General features: G+C 33.6%; 1 protein-coding gene across 4 annotated transcripts in view; it reads right to left on the bottom strand.

Moving 5' to 3' along the window:
* The window catches only part of LOC124359566 (FERM, ARHGEF and pleckstrin domain-containing protein 1-like), a 171631-nt gene that overhangs the window by 40872 nt on the left and 112797 nt on the right, over nt 1-17962 (bottom strand). For all 4 annotated transcript variants that reach the window (XM_046812425.1, XM_046812427.1, XM_046812428.1 and 1 more), the window contains 2 exons: nt 14106-14212; nt 5-163 (listed from right to left, as the gene is read on the bottom strand). In XM_046812425.1, the coding sequence (XP_046668381.1) occupies nt 5-163; nt 14106-14212 (266 nt within the window). The remainder of the gene's footprint in view (nt 1-4; nt 164-14105; nt 14213-17962) is intronic.

The following is a 17962-nucleotide window of genomic DNA, read 5'->3' as shown; positions in this document are numbered from 1 at the left end:
TGACCTGGTGTAGACATAATGTGGTTGTCGATAACTGTAGGCGCCACAGTCGCTGTCGTCATCTGTGGATTGGTCTGAAGCTGGCGGCGAACAGTCGGGCTCTGAGAACCCACCACCGGGCCCCCCACTCCCGCCAGACTCATCGAGCCGCATGACAGAGACACTAGAACATTAATATAATTTTATCTTTATGTGAATGCTTTTTTTGAGTATATTTAAAAAAATATCAAGGCTTGTAAAAGATTTACAGTTCAAAATAAGTGACAACAAAGATATTTAAAAATAGAATAACTGAGTCAGAATTAAAAAGACATTTTATTGAAGATACTGAAATTAATAGCAAAGGAAAAATCCAGATGTGTCAGGTTCGGTGAATGTGATGATTTGCATATACTGTCATTATTAAGGTCCTATAGTATGGCATCTGTTCTGATGATAAAACATTAAAAAAGTATCACTTAGAGAAAAAATATTATTCAACCTCTACTTCCAGACATCAGGTAAGAGATTATTAGTGAAATGTTGTAAAGAAAACCCTGAAACCAAAATGAATAATTTAATTATGTAATTTGTAGGTAATAAATTCAAAACTGCTAAATTCTGTTTACTAAAAATATAAATCCTATGTATTGTGGACTTATGACACTCAAGACTTGACAGTGTGTAGTTTCGATCATGGAGGAGTAATATAGATACAAAAGACCTTAACAACAAGTTATATATATTCAAATTTTCGTAGTCCAAAATCCAGAAAAACATTTACATTATCATGACAAAATAAAACAGAGCACGTCAGGAATGCAGAAAAGGCACACGATAAGAGTACGGAGGCTAGGAATAAATTCATCATATACATCAGGATTTTAAATGAGGAATGTTCTTATTTAAATAAAACTGGTTATTCAATAAGAATGGCACAAAAATAATGTTACTTTATTTGCAAAAAGTGAAAAAATCATGAAAAGTTCATCAAAAAATTTGTTATATTAACCAGTTTTAATGTACATTGAAAACGTATTAATACATTTTACAAATGCTCGACATCAGGCGAGATGTAAAAAATGTTTATTACAGATAAATGTTAAAAAACATTGCAGTTATTAACCCATTGAGGAAGACAGACGAGTCTGACTCGATGCCGCTCCTAGCGGACTGAATGCAGACACACAAGCCTGACTCGATGTCTGTACTGCGTCGTTACTTACGGACATAGTTCTATAATTTTTCGACAGATATCGTTGGCGTGTCCTTTGTGAACGTTTATACTGACTAACAAAATATAGTTTTGGTCAGTTGGCCAACCTGTTGATTCCCTTTTTCTATTATTGTAAAGTGTCATCTGTTTGTTTTGAGGCAGTCGACGCCGTTTACTGCGTGTTTGTATATTGTTTGCAACTTTTTGGTTATGTGCGCATAATGGATTGTGAAAATTTACGTTCTTCTAAAGTGGACTGTTATTTAGATAGTGATTTTGAGTTTGATTCCGAAAACAGCAGTGATGTAGTGTTGAGGACATAATTGTTCAACCGACCAGAGCTTGTTAAGTTTGCACTTCCCACAACAAGAGGTCTGAGACTGCTTGGATGTGCGACCGGTGTCAAGTTCCACTGCATCTTAATGTTTCAAGGATTTTCATACCAAGCTAAACTACTAAAATCCTGAAGAAACATGTGTATATAGTGTAAATAATAAGACTTAGTAACTACAGTTATCCAGTGTTTTAAAATATCATTTCAATATAGACTAAATTCCATGACAACCTACAACGCATGATGAAATCGTAAATGCAGAACCGTAAGTGATGACAAAACTTTTTGTCGCATGTTTATTTTTACAGATATAAATCTAAGTTTTTGTTTCCACGTAAAAAACATTATAAAGTTTCAGAAAATATACAGTTTAGATGGCTTAAAATTTTTTAAATAGTTTTTATAGCAAATTGCTTTTAAAATTTTAAAATTTCTAAAAAAAGTATGATATTTTATATTTTTTTCAAAAAACATTTTTTTTTTATCTACAGTGAGTATATTTTATTTTTAAAGAACACAATGTTTTCTACAAAAAAAAAACAAAAATTATAAGTTTATCTTTAATAGAAATTATTTTATGAATTTTTTATCAACTGCCTGCAAAAGAGCTGATTTTAATTGCTTTGTACAGGTCAGTTCATAATCAAGTTAACTACTTCCTTAATGGGTTAACCATTTTAAAAGTATATTAACAAAAAACATTGTAAGCACAAATTAAACTTAAAAAGATGTTGCTAAACACGTGACAAGATCTGAGAGCTTTTACTTGGCCAGAGAGGGTAGGAAATTGGTAACAATGGTAGCAGTGCATGAGGTAACTGACTATAATACACACCTTACCTTGGTAAGGACCGATCCATCTAATATCAAACGCGGCTGACACATTCACACAAACCACTATCTCCAGTCCACACGAAAGCACGAGGTACAAGTCTACATAATGATAGCACTATCAGTTACTTCAGTTAGTGTGTTGCTGGTGTTTTCTTTCATTGAAGTTTGTTTGATTTTGTTATATATTAATAAATTAGTGGTGTTGTTTTTCCTAAATATTTCATTTCATTATTGTGTTTTAGTAAAACATTGAATATGGCCAATTCCCCTGGCCTGGTTTTAAAACTAAGTAGCAGAGTGTATAAAAGCAAGTTGAGGGAAATAATTTTCTAAGTTGTACACTATATTGAAAGCTGAATCTGATACTCATAAGTTTGTAAGAGATTGTAAGAAAGTGTGTAAAAAAGAAACGGTGCACCTGGCACGTCAAAAAGTAAAACAAAGAAGTAGAATAAGTGAACAAAATAGAAAAATAGTACATGATAGGGTTCCAGTATCATTTGATACTCCAACCAAAAAGAAGAAAGAGCTCAAAAAGTAGATCTGGTATAAAACATGTTGATCTGAGTGTGGTTAATCGAACTGTGAACAATTTTATTAAGTGGAAGGATGTCTTACAACCAGTAAAAGAATTTAATAGAAAATGCAAGATGACTTGAATTATACAGGCTCTAAAACAAGTGTACAGTAGATTCTTAAAAGAATTAAAGAAGATGTAAATGGATAAAAGTATATACATGAAGATAAACTAGAATAATAAAAAAATAAATATATGGAGTTGCACGGCATTTCCTGTCAAAGATTTCTGTTCTTTTAAAACTAGCTCTCCAATACTGTGTAATGGATCATCCAATTTTCTTTATAAAGTGACAAATCATAAATTTACTCTGCCCATGTATCCAATCACGAGTGGTACGACAAATCTAATGTTGGCGATACTGCAACCATCAGTAAAGTAAGCAGACGTTAAGTGCTGCCCACATTGTAAAAACTATGAGAGCTCTGGATCCACTTTAATTGGTACGTTTATGATAGTTATTAAATGTTGCTATAAAGTTCTTCAGTTAGGAATTTTTTTTTCCTTTAGCTCACAATTATTATATACTTTATTGTATATTTTATACCAAATTTATGAGTAACTCACTAGAAGTTTTTTAGAGAGAGACACGTATGAAAGAGCTTTAAGTCTTAATGTTGTGGTTAGGAATGACTTGTATTGTCGGTGGCACAGGCTTTCATGTGTGCTGTACCGTGATAAGGATAGGCTATTTGTGGGAGGTTGGAAACCGTGTCATTTTTCACTGTGCTTCACGCTGGCTGGTGTGGCCTGTACTGTTGAACATTTTGTGCAATCAATTTGAATTACTGAACTGAAATAATTCAATCAACCACCAAGAACAGAATAAAGAAGTGTAGCAGATAGGTTTAACCCTCCGAGCGTCCATCATATTTTATGAAGTGCACACCTATTTTGTGAGGTTTTGCAGGCTCTCCTTGTAAAATCTATAATAAATCTAAATATTAACTTAAATATAAAGTGTTATATACCATTTTTTCTGCAAAGAACTGAGCTTTCAGACTGTATAACTATAAAGTTAGAAAAATAATTCTCTTACCTTAGAAGTAAAGAAATTAAAATTTAAAAAAATAAAAATCTTTTCAAAAAAGTATGGACATGTATTTGAAATATTAAATATATTGAAAATTCAGAATAGCCAAATTATGGGGAATTTTTTACAACAAATATTATAAGATATTGAAATATAGCACAAAAAGTCACAATAACACACACACAAAACAATCAGTAACTATATAACTAGGAATTGATAACTATATAGCAAAGAAAACAGCACAAAATACACTGTAAATGGTGAAATTAACACTTTCGTATCTTAGCAACAACAAACAAGGCATATACACTTCACTGGAAATAACAGCTGATGAAAACGATGTAGACTAATGTTTAATACAGACTACGAGAAATCCAAAGACCACTAAACACAATGGAAAATTCACGAGCTTTTGAACTGTATAGGTTATACGGCGATTTGACCGGTATTAGCATCGTAAAATGAATTTAACCCTTTGGGTGCCAAGGGCCGATATTATCGGCTCACTATATTTAACCAAGGCTTCTGTACCCTCAGTCAACTTGTAGTCAACATGTAGTCAACTTCATGCCGAGAGCCGATATTTTCGGCCCGTTACGTTTAACCGAAGTGTGCCGAGAGCCGATGTTTTCGGCCCATTACGTTTAACCGAGGTGTGCCGCGAGCCGATATTTTCGGCTTTGCGATTATATTATTTTTTTAAATCATATAGTAAGCGAATCTTCATAACAGATACATCAAACGAAAGGGGAAGAGTTACTTAACAAATTAATATATAATTTGTCGGACAGGATATATATATATATAACGGTCCAGGACAGTATGTGTCAAGTGCACCCGGGGTTGCCACCTTGACTGTCTCCCCCGCCACGAGTGTAAATAGACTGAACGTTTATGTAAAAATGTATATATTGTATATAGAGACATTTCTTTGCATAGTTTTTTATAAACTTAGTAACATTTTTCAATAGGCCTATGCTATAGACTATAGGCACTAAAAAATAGTGAGTGATTGAAGATTGAACTTTTTCTGCCTTTCAATAACTGAGGGTAAGTAAAAGCAAATAATATAAAAAAATAGGCTATTTGTCATGATTTTTATTTTTTGTGAACATGCATTAGGGTCCTAACCAATGTTTTTCAACCATCTCAATGCTAGTTTAATAAATATAGTTTTGTTTAGAAAAGCCCTTACAATAACATTCCCTTACATTACATTGTCAATATTTTAGCATTTTAGTCCAAATGTAAAGTTTTATTAAAAATCTTATAAAACTTTTATTTCTCAATATTTCTTTCTGAAATTTTCTATATTGGTTCATAATTATACATACTAATGTAAAATGTAACATATGTCTACATAAATAGTAAAATAATATAAGTTTTCTAATTAAAAAAAAAATAAAATAAAAAAAGTTTTTTTATTTTTATTTATTTTTTAGTTTATTTATTTATATTTTTGGATATTATCATAAAACTTTGTTATAACATAACAGTATATTTCATAACCTACAAAACAAAAAAAGAATTGTCCATTTATCAGTATTAGGATTGGAGTTATACAATTTTTAGTCTAACATAACAAAATAGCTGTTTTGTGCTTGGCACACTTGGCTGTTATAGGCCATTTACCACTGGCACTCAGGAAACACCCACAGCTCACATGCATGGCATTACTCAAAACGAATCTTGAAATTTGCTTGGCATCCAAAGGGTTAAAGAGATGAATGTTCATAGTCGAAATTTTCGACGATGACGTTTAGTGAAAGTCCGAGTCATCGAAAATATCGACGATGGACGCTCGGAGGGTTAAGGTTTGGGGTTGATAACTGGCGAGTTTTGATACAAAAGATATTTTTATTACTTCCAATATCAATAAGAATGTTAAGCTATTAAATAAACCTCTCTACATTATGTGTAGGAAACTCGGTTGCTCCACCGTGATTTGAGATCATCTCAGAAACATTGTAGTGCACTCAATTGTGTACCTGATGAGACAATGAGAACACTACTTCACCTTGATTACATTTGTTTGCAGTCCAGGTGTCTCTGATGTGGAAAAGATGTAAAGAGTTCGTTTTGAGCTTCTTCATTGGTATTCTTTGATTCCGGGAGTCAAATCTGTCACAACTTCAAACGCTGCACTAAGTGGAAGGTGAACTTAACGTTCTTATTGAATCAACACTTCCCACCAATTCTCTACGTTGTGTGTATTAAGTACACGTTTCAGAGTTAGTCCACATGGAGTTTACACACAACATGGTTGTTATGATTCCTGACTTATACATGTCACAACGCTGAGGTATGATTTTTTAAATTTTAACCTAGATTGTGGTTATGTGTTAGGTTAGTTATTCACTTGAGGAACAGATCAGGTTGCAGATCTCAAAACGTAGTGTTACTTGATTTTTGTATTACTGAACGATGACAAATGTCTTGAAAAATCATGTTTTCTTCACAGACCTACTATTATCAAAAACAAACTTCAAACATAGTTGTTTTCAGTGTGCAACCATCTTTCATCATGTTGCACAGCCGGGTTGGGAAATGTGAATATGTGCCAAAAGACTTCACACTGTACACAGTTGATTTTTCCAATCTCTATAAAGGAACAAAAAGAATGTACCAGGTGTTTAAGAATGAATATCAGTGTTTTAACACTTTGTAGTATTTTTAAATGTAACTTATAATTATAATTCATACATCAAATTAAATGGCAACAAAAACAGTTTTGTTTGTTGCCACCTTGCGCATATGGGCGCAATGCTTTCTCTTCCATCCGTTAGAAAGCGCTAGTAGCAAAAATGGAGATTCGTGAACAGAACATTTTTGTGTTATGCAGTATGCAAAGACCGAATCTTTATTAACTGTGCAACATGTGTTCCGTATAAAATTCAGTTGTTATCCTCCAAGTGATAATCACATCCGTAGATGGTATTATCAGTTTGAAGATGGCCTATCTTAGAAAAGAGAAAAGTACCAAACAACCTGGGTGAGTGAAGAGAGTGTTGAACGAGTGAGAGAGACTTTCACCTGTAACCCACAGAAATCAGTTCAGAAATCTAGCTGTGAATTAGCAATTCCAGTGATGACTGTGTGGAAAGTTTCACAGAAACGCTCTCAACTACGTCCTTATCGATTGCAGTTGTTACAGACTCTAAAGATTGCAGATTATTGTTTACATGCCAATTTTGAAAACAAAATGTTGTTGAACGACAATAAAGATTTTCTGGATCATGTCTGGATCATGTCGTTGTCAGTGATGAATCTACATTTCACCTCAGTGGACATGTGAACACTCCCGATGTGCGTATCTGAGGCTCAGAAAACAGTCACAAGATGGTACAATTGCAGCGAGACTCCTCTAAATTGAATGTTTTGTGTGCCATATCTAGGTGGACAGTTTATAGGCCTCTTTTGGAGAAGGAACTGTAACTTATTCTTACCTTAACTTAGATACACACTGTTCTTGGAAAATAAGCAAACAAAGAGATACAAAGAAAAATATATGGTTTCATGAAGATTTTTATCAACTTCGAGACCATTATTATTTTTGAGAGACTGGGCCAGGGACACAGGAATTCTAGAAGTCAAAACGTGCAGTATTGAAGCAAGAGCAACATACAGAAGAGCAGTGGATGAAGCAAAAAAGGCATTCAACAACAGAATATATCTGCCTCTAACAACATAGCCATAACTTCATGGGACGTGGTAAAAGATGAGCTTGGTTTGCGTTCGGTCTCTAAGTCTACACCAAATAGTGACTTTAGGCCCAGTCCGGATGGCTTCAATATTGCATTTGTCTCCATTTTTACATCACAAAATGTTGTGGGAACAATCCTTGGATGTAATTATCTGATCTACTTTCAGCATTCACCAACACCATCAACAAGTTTTAACCTTAAAGAAACAACAGTAGCAGAGACATTTGCGACTCTGACTGGTTTGAATAACTCAAAGGCCAATGATCATTTTGAATTTTGACACCACGAGTAGTAAAGGACATAGTAAACCTGATTGACGAACCTTTGATGTGTATAAAAAACCTTTGTAATGAAGGGGTGTTTCCCTCCATCTTACAAACAGGGAAAATCACATCCATTTCTAAAAAAGGTAAAATGGCCACGTATGATGACTATCGTGCTGTCTGTATCATACCAATATTGGCCAAAGTCATGGAATCAATCTTGCTATGCCCAATACTGTCATTTCTTGAATGACATAATCTACTAAATGACCAACAGTACGGATTTATAAAAGGCAAAAGCACATGCTCGGCAACAGTAGACTTACTAACAGATATGCTCACAGGTCTAGAAAATCAGTGGTATCATTGAAGAGCTTGTTCAACCAATTAAAAGCCTTTGATTTAGTCCTCCACAATATATTACTTGCAAAGTTGGTATGCTATGGTTTCAGTGTAAAGACTACTGCTTTCATTAACCCTATAAGTGGCGGTCATTTGTGGTCTCAGTGGCAGGCCGTTTTTGGGTACATTGCCGTGATCGTTAAACTTATTTTTAGAAAATATTATCTAAGTGATAACCTAGCAACATTATATATTTTTGTTTTCCTTATGAACTATAGAATATGAATAAATATAATATTTGGTGCCTGACCATTATTTTCAGATTAATATCATTGTAGATGTGTAAAAAAATTTTTTCACAAAAAATAATTTTTAAGTTCTACTGTCCGTCACTTTGAAACTACTGGAGCTACAATATAATGTCAAATTCACAGAATATACACAATTTTATTCTAAACAAATTACTACCTGTGCATTTTTTTCTATTTACAAGAACAAAAAAATTAGAAGGGAAAAACTAAATCAATGTAAAACTGTTTTTGTTTGTTTTTTTGTTTGTTGTTTTTTTACTCCGAGTCACTAGTAACTAGGGCTTGTCCTTTACTCCCAGTAGTGTAGGGCCTATAATAGTGGCTTAGTTTGTCATAGCACAGTATATTTCGTAAATATAAAACAGGAATTGTCTTATCGCAAACCCCTCCCCATCCTCAGACAGAGGTCAAAGTCGAGCGGTCTAGTAGATAACGTGATTACAGAATCTCGCCGCCCGTTCAGCTGGTGCGCCGCATTCTTGTACTTTCGTGTTTTACTGTGTGTGTAATAGATTAGTGATGGATGACACTATGAGAATTTTGGATTTACCCAGGAGGAAGAGGGGACCATTAGCTTTTTACAAGATCGTGACTAGGTGCCTAAATCTAAAATATTCGTGGCGGTCGGCAGTTGCGGCTGAAGGCGGAAATCCACTACACTCACTCATCCTTGATATTGCTGCTTTCTGGGCGTCACAGGAACCCATTAACAATTAATAATCATTGTAAGTTTGTAATTGAAGAGTTGTTTTTTCGTTCTATAATGTTTTTTTTCTATAAATTTATTTGTTTGTGTTCCTCATACTGGTGTAGTCGGTATAATCCCAAAGTACCCCAACATTTTCCATGACGAACGAATAACCTAAACATTTACCGGTAACACAAACAACGCGATAAACAATAATATACTGATAACCAAAGTCGCCAAACAAAACAGTGACGAGACGAGTAGACAGCTGTTCTCTCGTCTGCCGCCAGGTCAAACGAAAACCGTCGGAATCATTTGAGCCAGCAAACATTAGTAACATGAATACATGAATACACACTATACTATATGATATGTATAGGAAATTTCATGGAGAATACGATAGTTCAAACTAGGCTTAAAAATAATGGACGGTTGCCTAGCAGTAAGCAGCAATGTGAAGCGACTTCTAAGACGTCGCTTGCCACGTCACGGCGGCGTAAATAGAACGTCTCAGACGTCGCTTGCCACTTAGAGGGTTAAAGACTATCTCCAAGGGTGGCAACAGGTGGTGGAGTATGAAGGTAACCTATCAAATCCACAATATATTACACAAGGTGTAAAACGAGGACCGATCTTGGGGCCTCAGCTCGTTATCAATATCTGCATACCTATTTACTGATGACATAACTATCCGAACTGATGCAAGACAGGACGAAAATCTCAAAAATCATATTAAGCAAATTGAAAAAATTATAATAAACTGGTGCTCCGTAAACGGCCTCAAGCTAAATTCTGATAAACCCAAAATCTTTGTATTAATTTATCTGAGGCATACAATAGTTATAGCAGTGTGAAATTCTTGGGAGTGACTCTTGGATAATCGTCTTTCCTGGTGCGGTCATATAGACAACATAGACAAGAAGCTATCAAAATGCAATTTTATGCTTCGTAAACTGGCCTGATCAACCTCCTATAAGGTGTTACGAACAGTTTACTTTGCCTGCTTCTTTATCAGTTTGTCATACTGCATACTGGCCTGGGGATCTTCACCTCATACAGACACCATATTTAAGATCCAAAAAACTGCAAAAAGCATTTTGTATGGTTTAAGTCATAGAGAGTCATGCCAGGGCTATTTTAAAAAAGTGGGAACACTTTCTCTTCCCTCCTTATACACCTTGACCCTAATGGTCAACCATAAAAAAACCATCATTTTTGACAAGCAGGAGTGAAATACATAGCTACAACACTAGACAAAATAATAATTTAGACGTGACCCATTGCAGACTCACCAAGTCACAGACAACTGACCCCTTCCAAATTGGATTACGACTATTCAACCTGCTACCAGAAAGAATAAAATGTCTACCGCAAAAGAACTTTAAAAATAAGTTAAAAAACATTATGTTGGAAGAGGAAATTATCATTCCAAAAAACAGTTGTCATAATCTTTCTCTCTGACAGAGTTTGGAGACATTTTCTTTGTATTTTAGGAGAATGTGTGTGCCCCCATTCCATAGACTGCATTTTTACACAATTGACATGTTTCACCCATGTTTAATCACCAGTAATGATACAATCAAGAATTTCCTTACCATGTTTGTCATATTCATCAAGGAAAGTTAACGATGCAGCAAGTCTTTGTTTTTTGTAATCTTCAGAAGGATTTTTGGAACCCGCCTGGCTCACAATTTGTGACATTCATGCTTCTCTACAATAAATTCATGAAATCAACTTAGTGAAATTTGAGGAAAATGTTCCGAGAGTTCAGTCATTGTGAAACACCGATTTTCACGAACTTTTATCATTGATTTTCAACATCAAATCTTCAGTTACTAGGCTAGGCCGACCGCTCCGACTGTCGTCATGAACATTGGTGCGGCCATTTTTAAAGTCAGTACACCACTACCTAACTCTGCTTTTATTCATTATTTCATTTCCATAAACTTCACACAGTTGGCAATAGATTTCAATTGGTTTATGGTTTTTTGCCAACAAAAACCTTATCACTGAATGCACTTTACAAGTGGCGAGATTTTCAATTGCAGCACACATTTTTATTAATCACCATGAGAAAAGTAAAAGATATACAGACTGCGCGCAACAACAACTCAATTTATACTTAACACCAGAGTGTTTTGATACCAAGATGGCGGCTGTAGCCCCGCCCACTGCTGTACCATTCAAAAATGTCTGTTACATTCTGGATAGCCCTCATATTTCAAATAATTTATGGTTTCATTAGACAAGGAATATTTCATTATTTTATGTTTACTCCTGTAGTTCACATGTTTTTTGTTTTATTTAGCTCTTAATTGAATCCAGATCGATAACTTAAATCAGCTAATTGTCCGATATTGTAGAACAATTTATCTGTTCCTTATTACTTACCGTCCCGGTGTACATTATGTTTCCAATATTTAGTTACATTTTATAATTTAAAACTACACAGTTTTAAATAGTTTTAAAACCATTTGTTACAGTACAGTACTAGTATAAGTGTTATTTTACTGAACAAGCACAACATGGTGCACCATAATGACTTAACCCATTCACCTACTTCGACGGAGCCGTTCCGCCGCTTCCGCCGCGGGTCCTGCCATACTTCGACGGAGCGCTTCCGCGGCAGTAATAGTTCACTTTAAACTCGACAGATAGCTGCACTAATCAAACTATGTTTCGTTTCCATGGTTACTTGTTTGTTTAGAACAATATTTTTGTCATTAGTTGGCTAAACTGACGTAAGCAAAGAATAACAGATGAATTTACTCCATATGACACCTGTTGTTGTTAGTGTCCGTAAACATCGCTTGTAATAGGTTACGTGACAGTGAAATAGATCGTTTTATGAACGATTCTAATAATTGTAGTGAAGAATTCAGTTCCGGTAGTGATCAATCAGATGTGGAATGGGATCGTGTGACACGGGAACAGTTTCAAAACTCCGATATTTTCGATTCAGAAGAGGAATGACCAACTCCTGACATCGGACCGGCAACTGACTTCGTAGGCCTTGTCAATGCAGATCAATTCTTCTGAATATAAATATAAATATGGTAGGGTATATAATATAAAAACGATATAATTGTGTGTAAATATACTATGAAATATACAACACTCTTTTGGTGTGTGACTTCTAAGGACAAATAAGGTAGGCTACACAATAATAATTCCATTTAAGGTTTTCATTTTGGGAACAAAATATTGGTGGTGGGCAACATAAAATTAAAAAAAAATTATTTATAAATAAATTTATGTTATTACCAGTATGTTATAGGTTATATCTCGTAATACCTCCATTTTTTTTTTTTTTTTTTTTTTTTTTTTTGTTACAGGGAGTTTTAAATGGTAGGTAAGCTCAAGAAAAACACTGCTACAAAATATTTTTTGGAAAACAATGATTTACTAGGATTTACTAGAAAGTTACAGCTAAATATCTGCACACCTAAATAATAGGCAAAAATAATGGAATTCCTTGGCCCAACTGTGTGCTAAAATATTAGTAGATGAATGGGTTAATAGTTGGGTGTGTATCCAAAGCCTATGCATAATGGTGAGAAGTTTGTTGTTATTGCATATACTGTGTACAATATAGACTATGAGTTTCTGTTAGTTTTGACAGCTTCATAATACTATACAAAGTAAGCTAATAGAAGTGAAGAAAGGCAATGACAGTCTGTGACCAGTACGAGTAGGCTGATTAACATCTGCAGCAAGTTTAGGTTCGAGGAAATTCCCATGTTAAAAAGTTTGTAACTGTACAGTTCAATACAGACTTATGATAAAATTAGAAAAGCAAGATTATCACAGTTAGATTAGTTAGTACAGTAATATTAAAAAACAAATAAAACATTTGTCAACTGAGTGAGTCTAAAGAGAAAATCAGGGGTGCCACAGCTACATGCAAATTTTGCCCTCTCAAATAGATATATACAATTAGATCACTTATTCCACTCAATATTTAAAAAAATTATTCTAGTAACTGATTAAGTAATGTACTTAATTGTACTCAAACTACTCAAAAAATGTTTGTTTCTATAACAAAATTGATAAGCGACATATCATTTTATACAGTAATAACAAATTTCTTTTAATTCAAGACAAATTATTTCTCTTTTATTTATTTCCTATTTTCACCATCACTTTCAATAATGCTATGTTGAATATCTAGACAAAAAGAAATTACAAAACACAACTAAACTTTATCAGTTAATTATACACTTTGTTAAAATGTCACAAGTTGTATGTTTAACATCATTATTTTTTAATAACAGCATACATAAAACCAAATTAAAGATTGTACTGCTTTTTATTCATATTACTGTATTTAACAAATTTTGACATTTATTACATAATTATAATATATCAAAATTTGAAAATATTATTGGAAATACTGAAACAGTTTACATAAAATATATCTAAAGTTTTGCAATAAACCATATAAATAATAATTTTTCAATAACAAAAACACAGAAAAATTAATAAACCTCTTTGATTAACATATAATTGATTATTTTGTCCAACCTATACATATTACTAATTTTAGATAAAGGAATGAACAGTGTTATAGTCCACATTCACCAAATCAACACAAATCCCACCATTTTACCTGTTGCTGCCCTTTACAACAAAATCATTTAGCCTAACAAACAAAACGTCTCCAAAAGGAAAATTTAGAGGGCACATTCGGATCTGGAACATACAGTATGAAAGCTAGTATACATCAGATTCCCACAAAAGTGCAACACAAGACGGGGAGAGAGAGAGAGAAAGAAAGAGAGATAGAGAGAGAGGCGAGAGGGGTGGGAGAGGCATGCAACATACCGATAGAGCTGTCCCCAAGTGGCAGGAGGGGGTGGGCAGAGATACTACCCCCCACATTGGTGGCTACTGACGAATGCACTGATGAAGAATGGCGGAATGATTGTGACCTGCAAAATCACCACAACCACCCATTTAGTTCTTCTTTTATTTTAATATTATGTTGTTTTATAGTCTTTTAAGGGATTCATTTGGTCAATTTCTCAAGCTGAGAATTGAAGTGAAATATTGTCTTTATTCCGACTGATTAAACATTTGTATTATAAAAGAAATTAATAAAAAAAAGTACCAATAGTAACTAAATGTCCAATATTTTGTAGGCCAATTGTGGCTAACTTGAAATGTTAACATTCACAAGTATAACATATCAGAGTTTTTTAATAGTACTAAACAATTTTCATTTTTGTACATACTTATAATAAAAAACTAAATTAAAATTTCACAGACAAATTCAAATAAATAAATATAGGATAAACTTTACTTTATTGTTATTATACTTATTTTTTGTCTTCATTATTAATATATTTATCATACAGATTAAAATGGAAAAAGCTTGAGACTATATCCTCGAGATATATTTCAATGTTATTTACAGTATTACTGTAAGTATGGTTCAGATTTAATGGTAATTTTCAAGTAAACATGAAGTTATCCAGGGACACAGGAGTTATTTTTAGTGTTATTTTTTATTTTAAGAACTATTTTAATTATTAGTGCAATACAGACATCAACAAAACATCAAGCAACACATGAAATATCATTCTGAAATCAAAAAACAAAACTTAACATTACAGTTTGTTGATTGGCCTTAACACAACATTACATATATAAATGGTAATTATACTATGAATATTTTTTTTTTTTCAATACAAATTCAAAACTAGATTGAATGTAAATGTGTGTGAAACATTTAAATAATTTAGTACACTTCATTTTTATAGGTTAAATGCGTTTTCCTGTTGAACCTCAGTGTATGTGCTTAATATGAATGTATGAATACTTAAGCTATTTATGTACATACAACGAAATCTAAATATTAGCTCACTCTCTTGCTTCATAAACTAAAATAATTATAATGATATCATTAGCAATGTTCCAATTAATTGTGAAACATACGTCTATGTACACATTACGAGTAATTGTTAGTACAAACTTTGGATGATAGGAAGATTACAAATTCTCTTAACAATACCTCACCAATTCATATTTACAATACAAGTAATTAAATTATATATAATACAAGTGAATCCCCTTGATTGAGTCACACAAAGCTAGAGACAAACCAGTAAGGAATTGGCTACTCAGTAAAATTGTAATATAAAATTTCATTTTAATTCAACTTTTGGTAATGTTAGAAATTTAACAAACTGAGTGTTCACAAAAATTCTAATCCAAAGATAAATTTCCAGAAAATATAGAGATATTTTCTGTAGTTTGTTCACATAACAGCCTATGAAAGACATACCATCAATGCTAAAAATGTTAAAGGTTAAAATAAAAAAAACAGTAATTATGAATATATTACAGAAAATTATTAAACACTTTATTGAGTAAATTGACCCAATAAACAACCAATATACAAATAAAATATTAATATTTAAATGTAATTCATTAAAGTTATGTCAATAGAAGAATATTCAAATAAATTACGAGGTGTGTTCAGAAAGTAAGTACCGTTTCATTCTACTGCCACTGTAGTGCTGCAATCGGAGTTTTGCGCATGCGCATTAATCGTTCTTGTTCTACCTATCGACTCATGCCATTTTAGTTGATCTATGTTGTGTTTTCAGTTTTTTCTAAACGTTTAAAATGTTTCAGACAATAAGTGATCTCGCCGATTGTGAGATTCGTTCTGTAATAAGACAAGGAATGTAAAACCGTCTGAAATGTATCGTCAACTTCGGGATGTTTACGGGAAAGACGTTATGAGTGAAGGAATGGTGAGAATATGGGTTAGGATGTTTAATGGCGGTCGAACTAATGTGCATGATGAGAATCGGAGCAGTCGGCCTTCTCTCGTCACAGATGATCTGATAAGAGCATTTGACAAAAAAAAAATCCAAGAGAACAATTTCACGCATTCTATTGTACGAAATTTTTATGGACCACTTAGGTTATCGCAAGCGGTGTTTCCAGTGGGTTCCGAAAATGCTCACTTTGCACAAAACCAAGAAACTCAGAAGTGCTTTGACTTTTCTCACACGGTACAGTGATGATGGTGAAGAGTTTTTAAACCAAATTGTGACAGGTGATGAAACTTGGGTCCGTCATGTCACACCAGAATGCAAATAGCAGTCAATGGCGACACACGCAATCCCCGAAGAACAAAAATTCAAGACGACAATGTCTGCACAAAAAAATCATGTGCACTGCCTTTTGGGATCGGAAAGGTGTTTTGCTGATTGATTTTCTCCCAAACCATTAATGTGGCAATGTATTGTGAAACCTTAAGAAAACTAAGGCAGTCAATTCAAAACAAATGGAGAGGAATGTTCAGTAACGGAATTGTGTTTCTCCATGACAATGCTCGGCTCAGTCACAGATATGGCTGAGCTTTTATCCTTTATTGCCAAGGGTAAAGATTTATGTTTGGTATTTCTATACATGTAAACCAATAAAAAATGTGGTTTGATGTATGTACGAAACAAGTGAAACCACAGGTTGTGTTTTATGACACAATTCTCTCAGTAAAAAGTAACATTTGAAATGTTATGTTTATACAACTGTGTCTCACATGAGGGAAAGACACAGAGTTAATGCGTAACATTTGGGTTTGAGTCAAATTATTGAAGTCAAAATACTAAAAGATACTTGGAAAGAACATTTAGAAGAATAATCCAAAAGAAACTTATCAACAGGTATATACTTCCAAAAGCATTTTACACAGTCAGTTTCAATAATTGACCATTGATCATGAGATTCAAACATTATTTGAGTTTGATTGGCAACCAAGAATTCCTCTTTTCCTCTTTTTTAAGTCTGTGGTTTAAAATTTGTTAATCACATAATGGCTCTACACCGCAAGGCCAAAAAATATTTCAAAAATTTAATAGTGTAAGCAATTTTTCGACACGCTGAAAACAAGAAAACTTTGACAATACTTAATTGAGTTTTTTGCACATAACATTGCTGAAATAGGAAGGTTGATTCGATATAAATGTTGAGTTCACCTTCCACTTAGAACAGGGCCAGAAATCTGACGCTGTTGCAACCTGGAGTCAACGTCCATCTGAAGAGGTTCACATAGTCGGTGGCGATGAAGCTCAAAACATACTCTTTGCATTGTTATTTAGACATCAGAGATACGTAGACTAAAGAAAAATGTAATATCGTTGAAGAGATGTTCTCATCAAGTACACAACTGAGTCAGATTTCAGACGCTGCACTAAGCAGAAGGTGAAATGGAGGTGATCTCAACATTCGTACTGAATAAATCCTTCACACCATTGATACATTACGAGTAGAAAACTCTGTTGCTTGACGGTGATTTTGGATCGTGACTGAAACATTGTAATGCACTATAAATTTGTCACAGTACGTCTTTGCTCTTTATTTTTCAATGTTCTGGCTAATACAGTAGGAACACAAATGTTTCAGTCTCGCATTTTTACTCTTTGCCTGGTAGTATAGCTGAGTTTTGCCAATTACATTATTGCGATGATTTTTTTCACCGGTGCCCAATGTACCACAAATTTGTACGAGTGTGTTAAATATTTTATTGCTATTCCACAAATAAAACATTTTGTTTTACTACAATATGCACAATAAAGTTAGGCTTTGAATTGTGTATTCAACAGTAGGTTTTTACTACATTGAATAATAGTTAATTGCAATGTTTACTATATTGTAATCAATTATTC

This window comes from Homalodisca vitripennis, chromosome 4, assembly GCF_021130785.1.
Source record: "Homalodisca vitripennis isolate AUS2020 chromosome 4, UT_GWSS_2.1, whole genome shotgun sequence".
Taxonomy (NCBI): domain Eukaryota; kingdom Metazoa; phylum Arthropoda; class Insecta; order Hemiptera; family Cicadellidae; genus Homalodisca; species Homalodisca vitripennis.
This window is presented reverse-complemented; position numbering and strand designations above follow the sequence as displayed.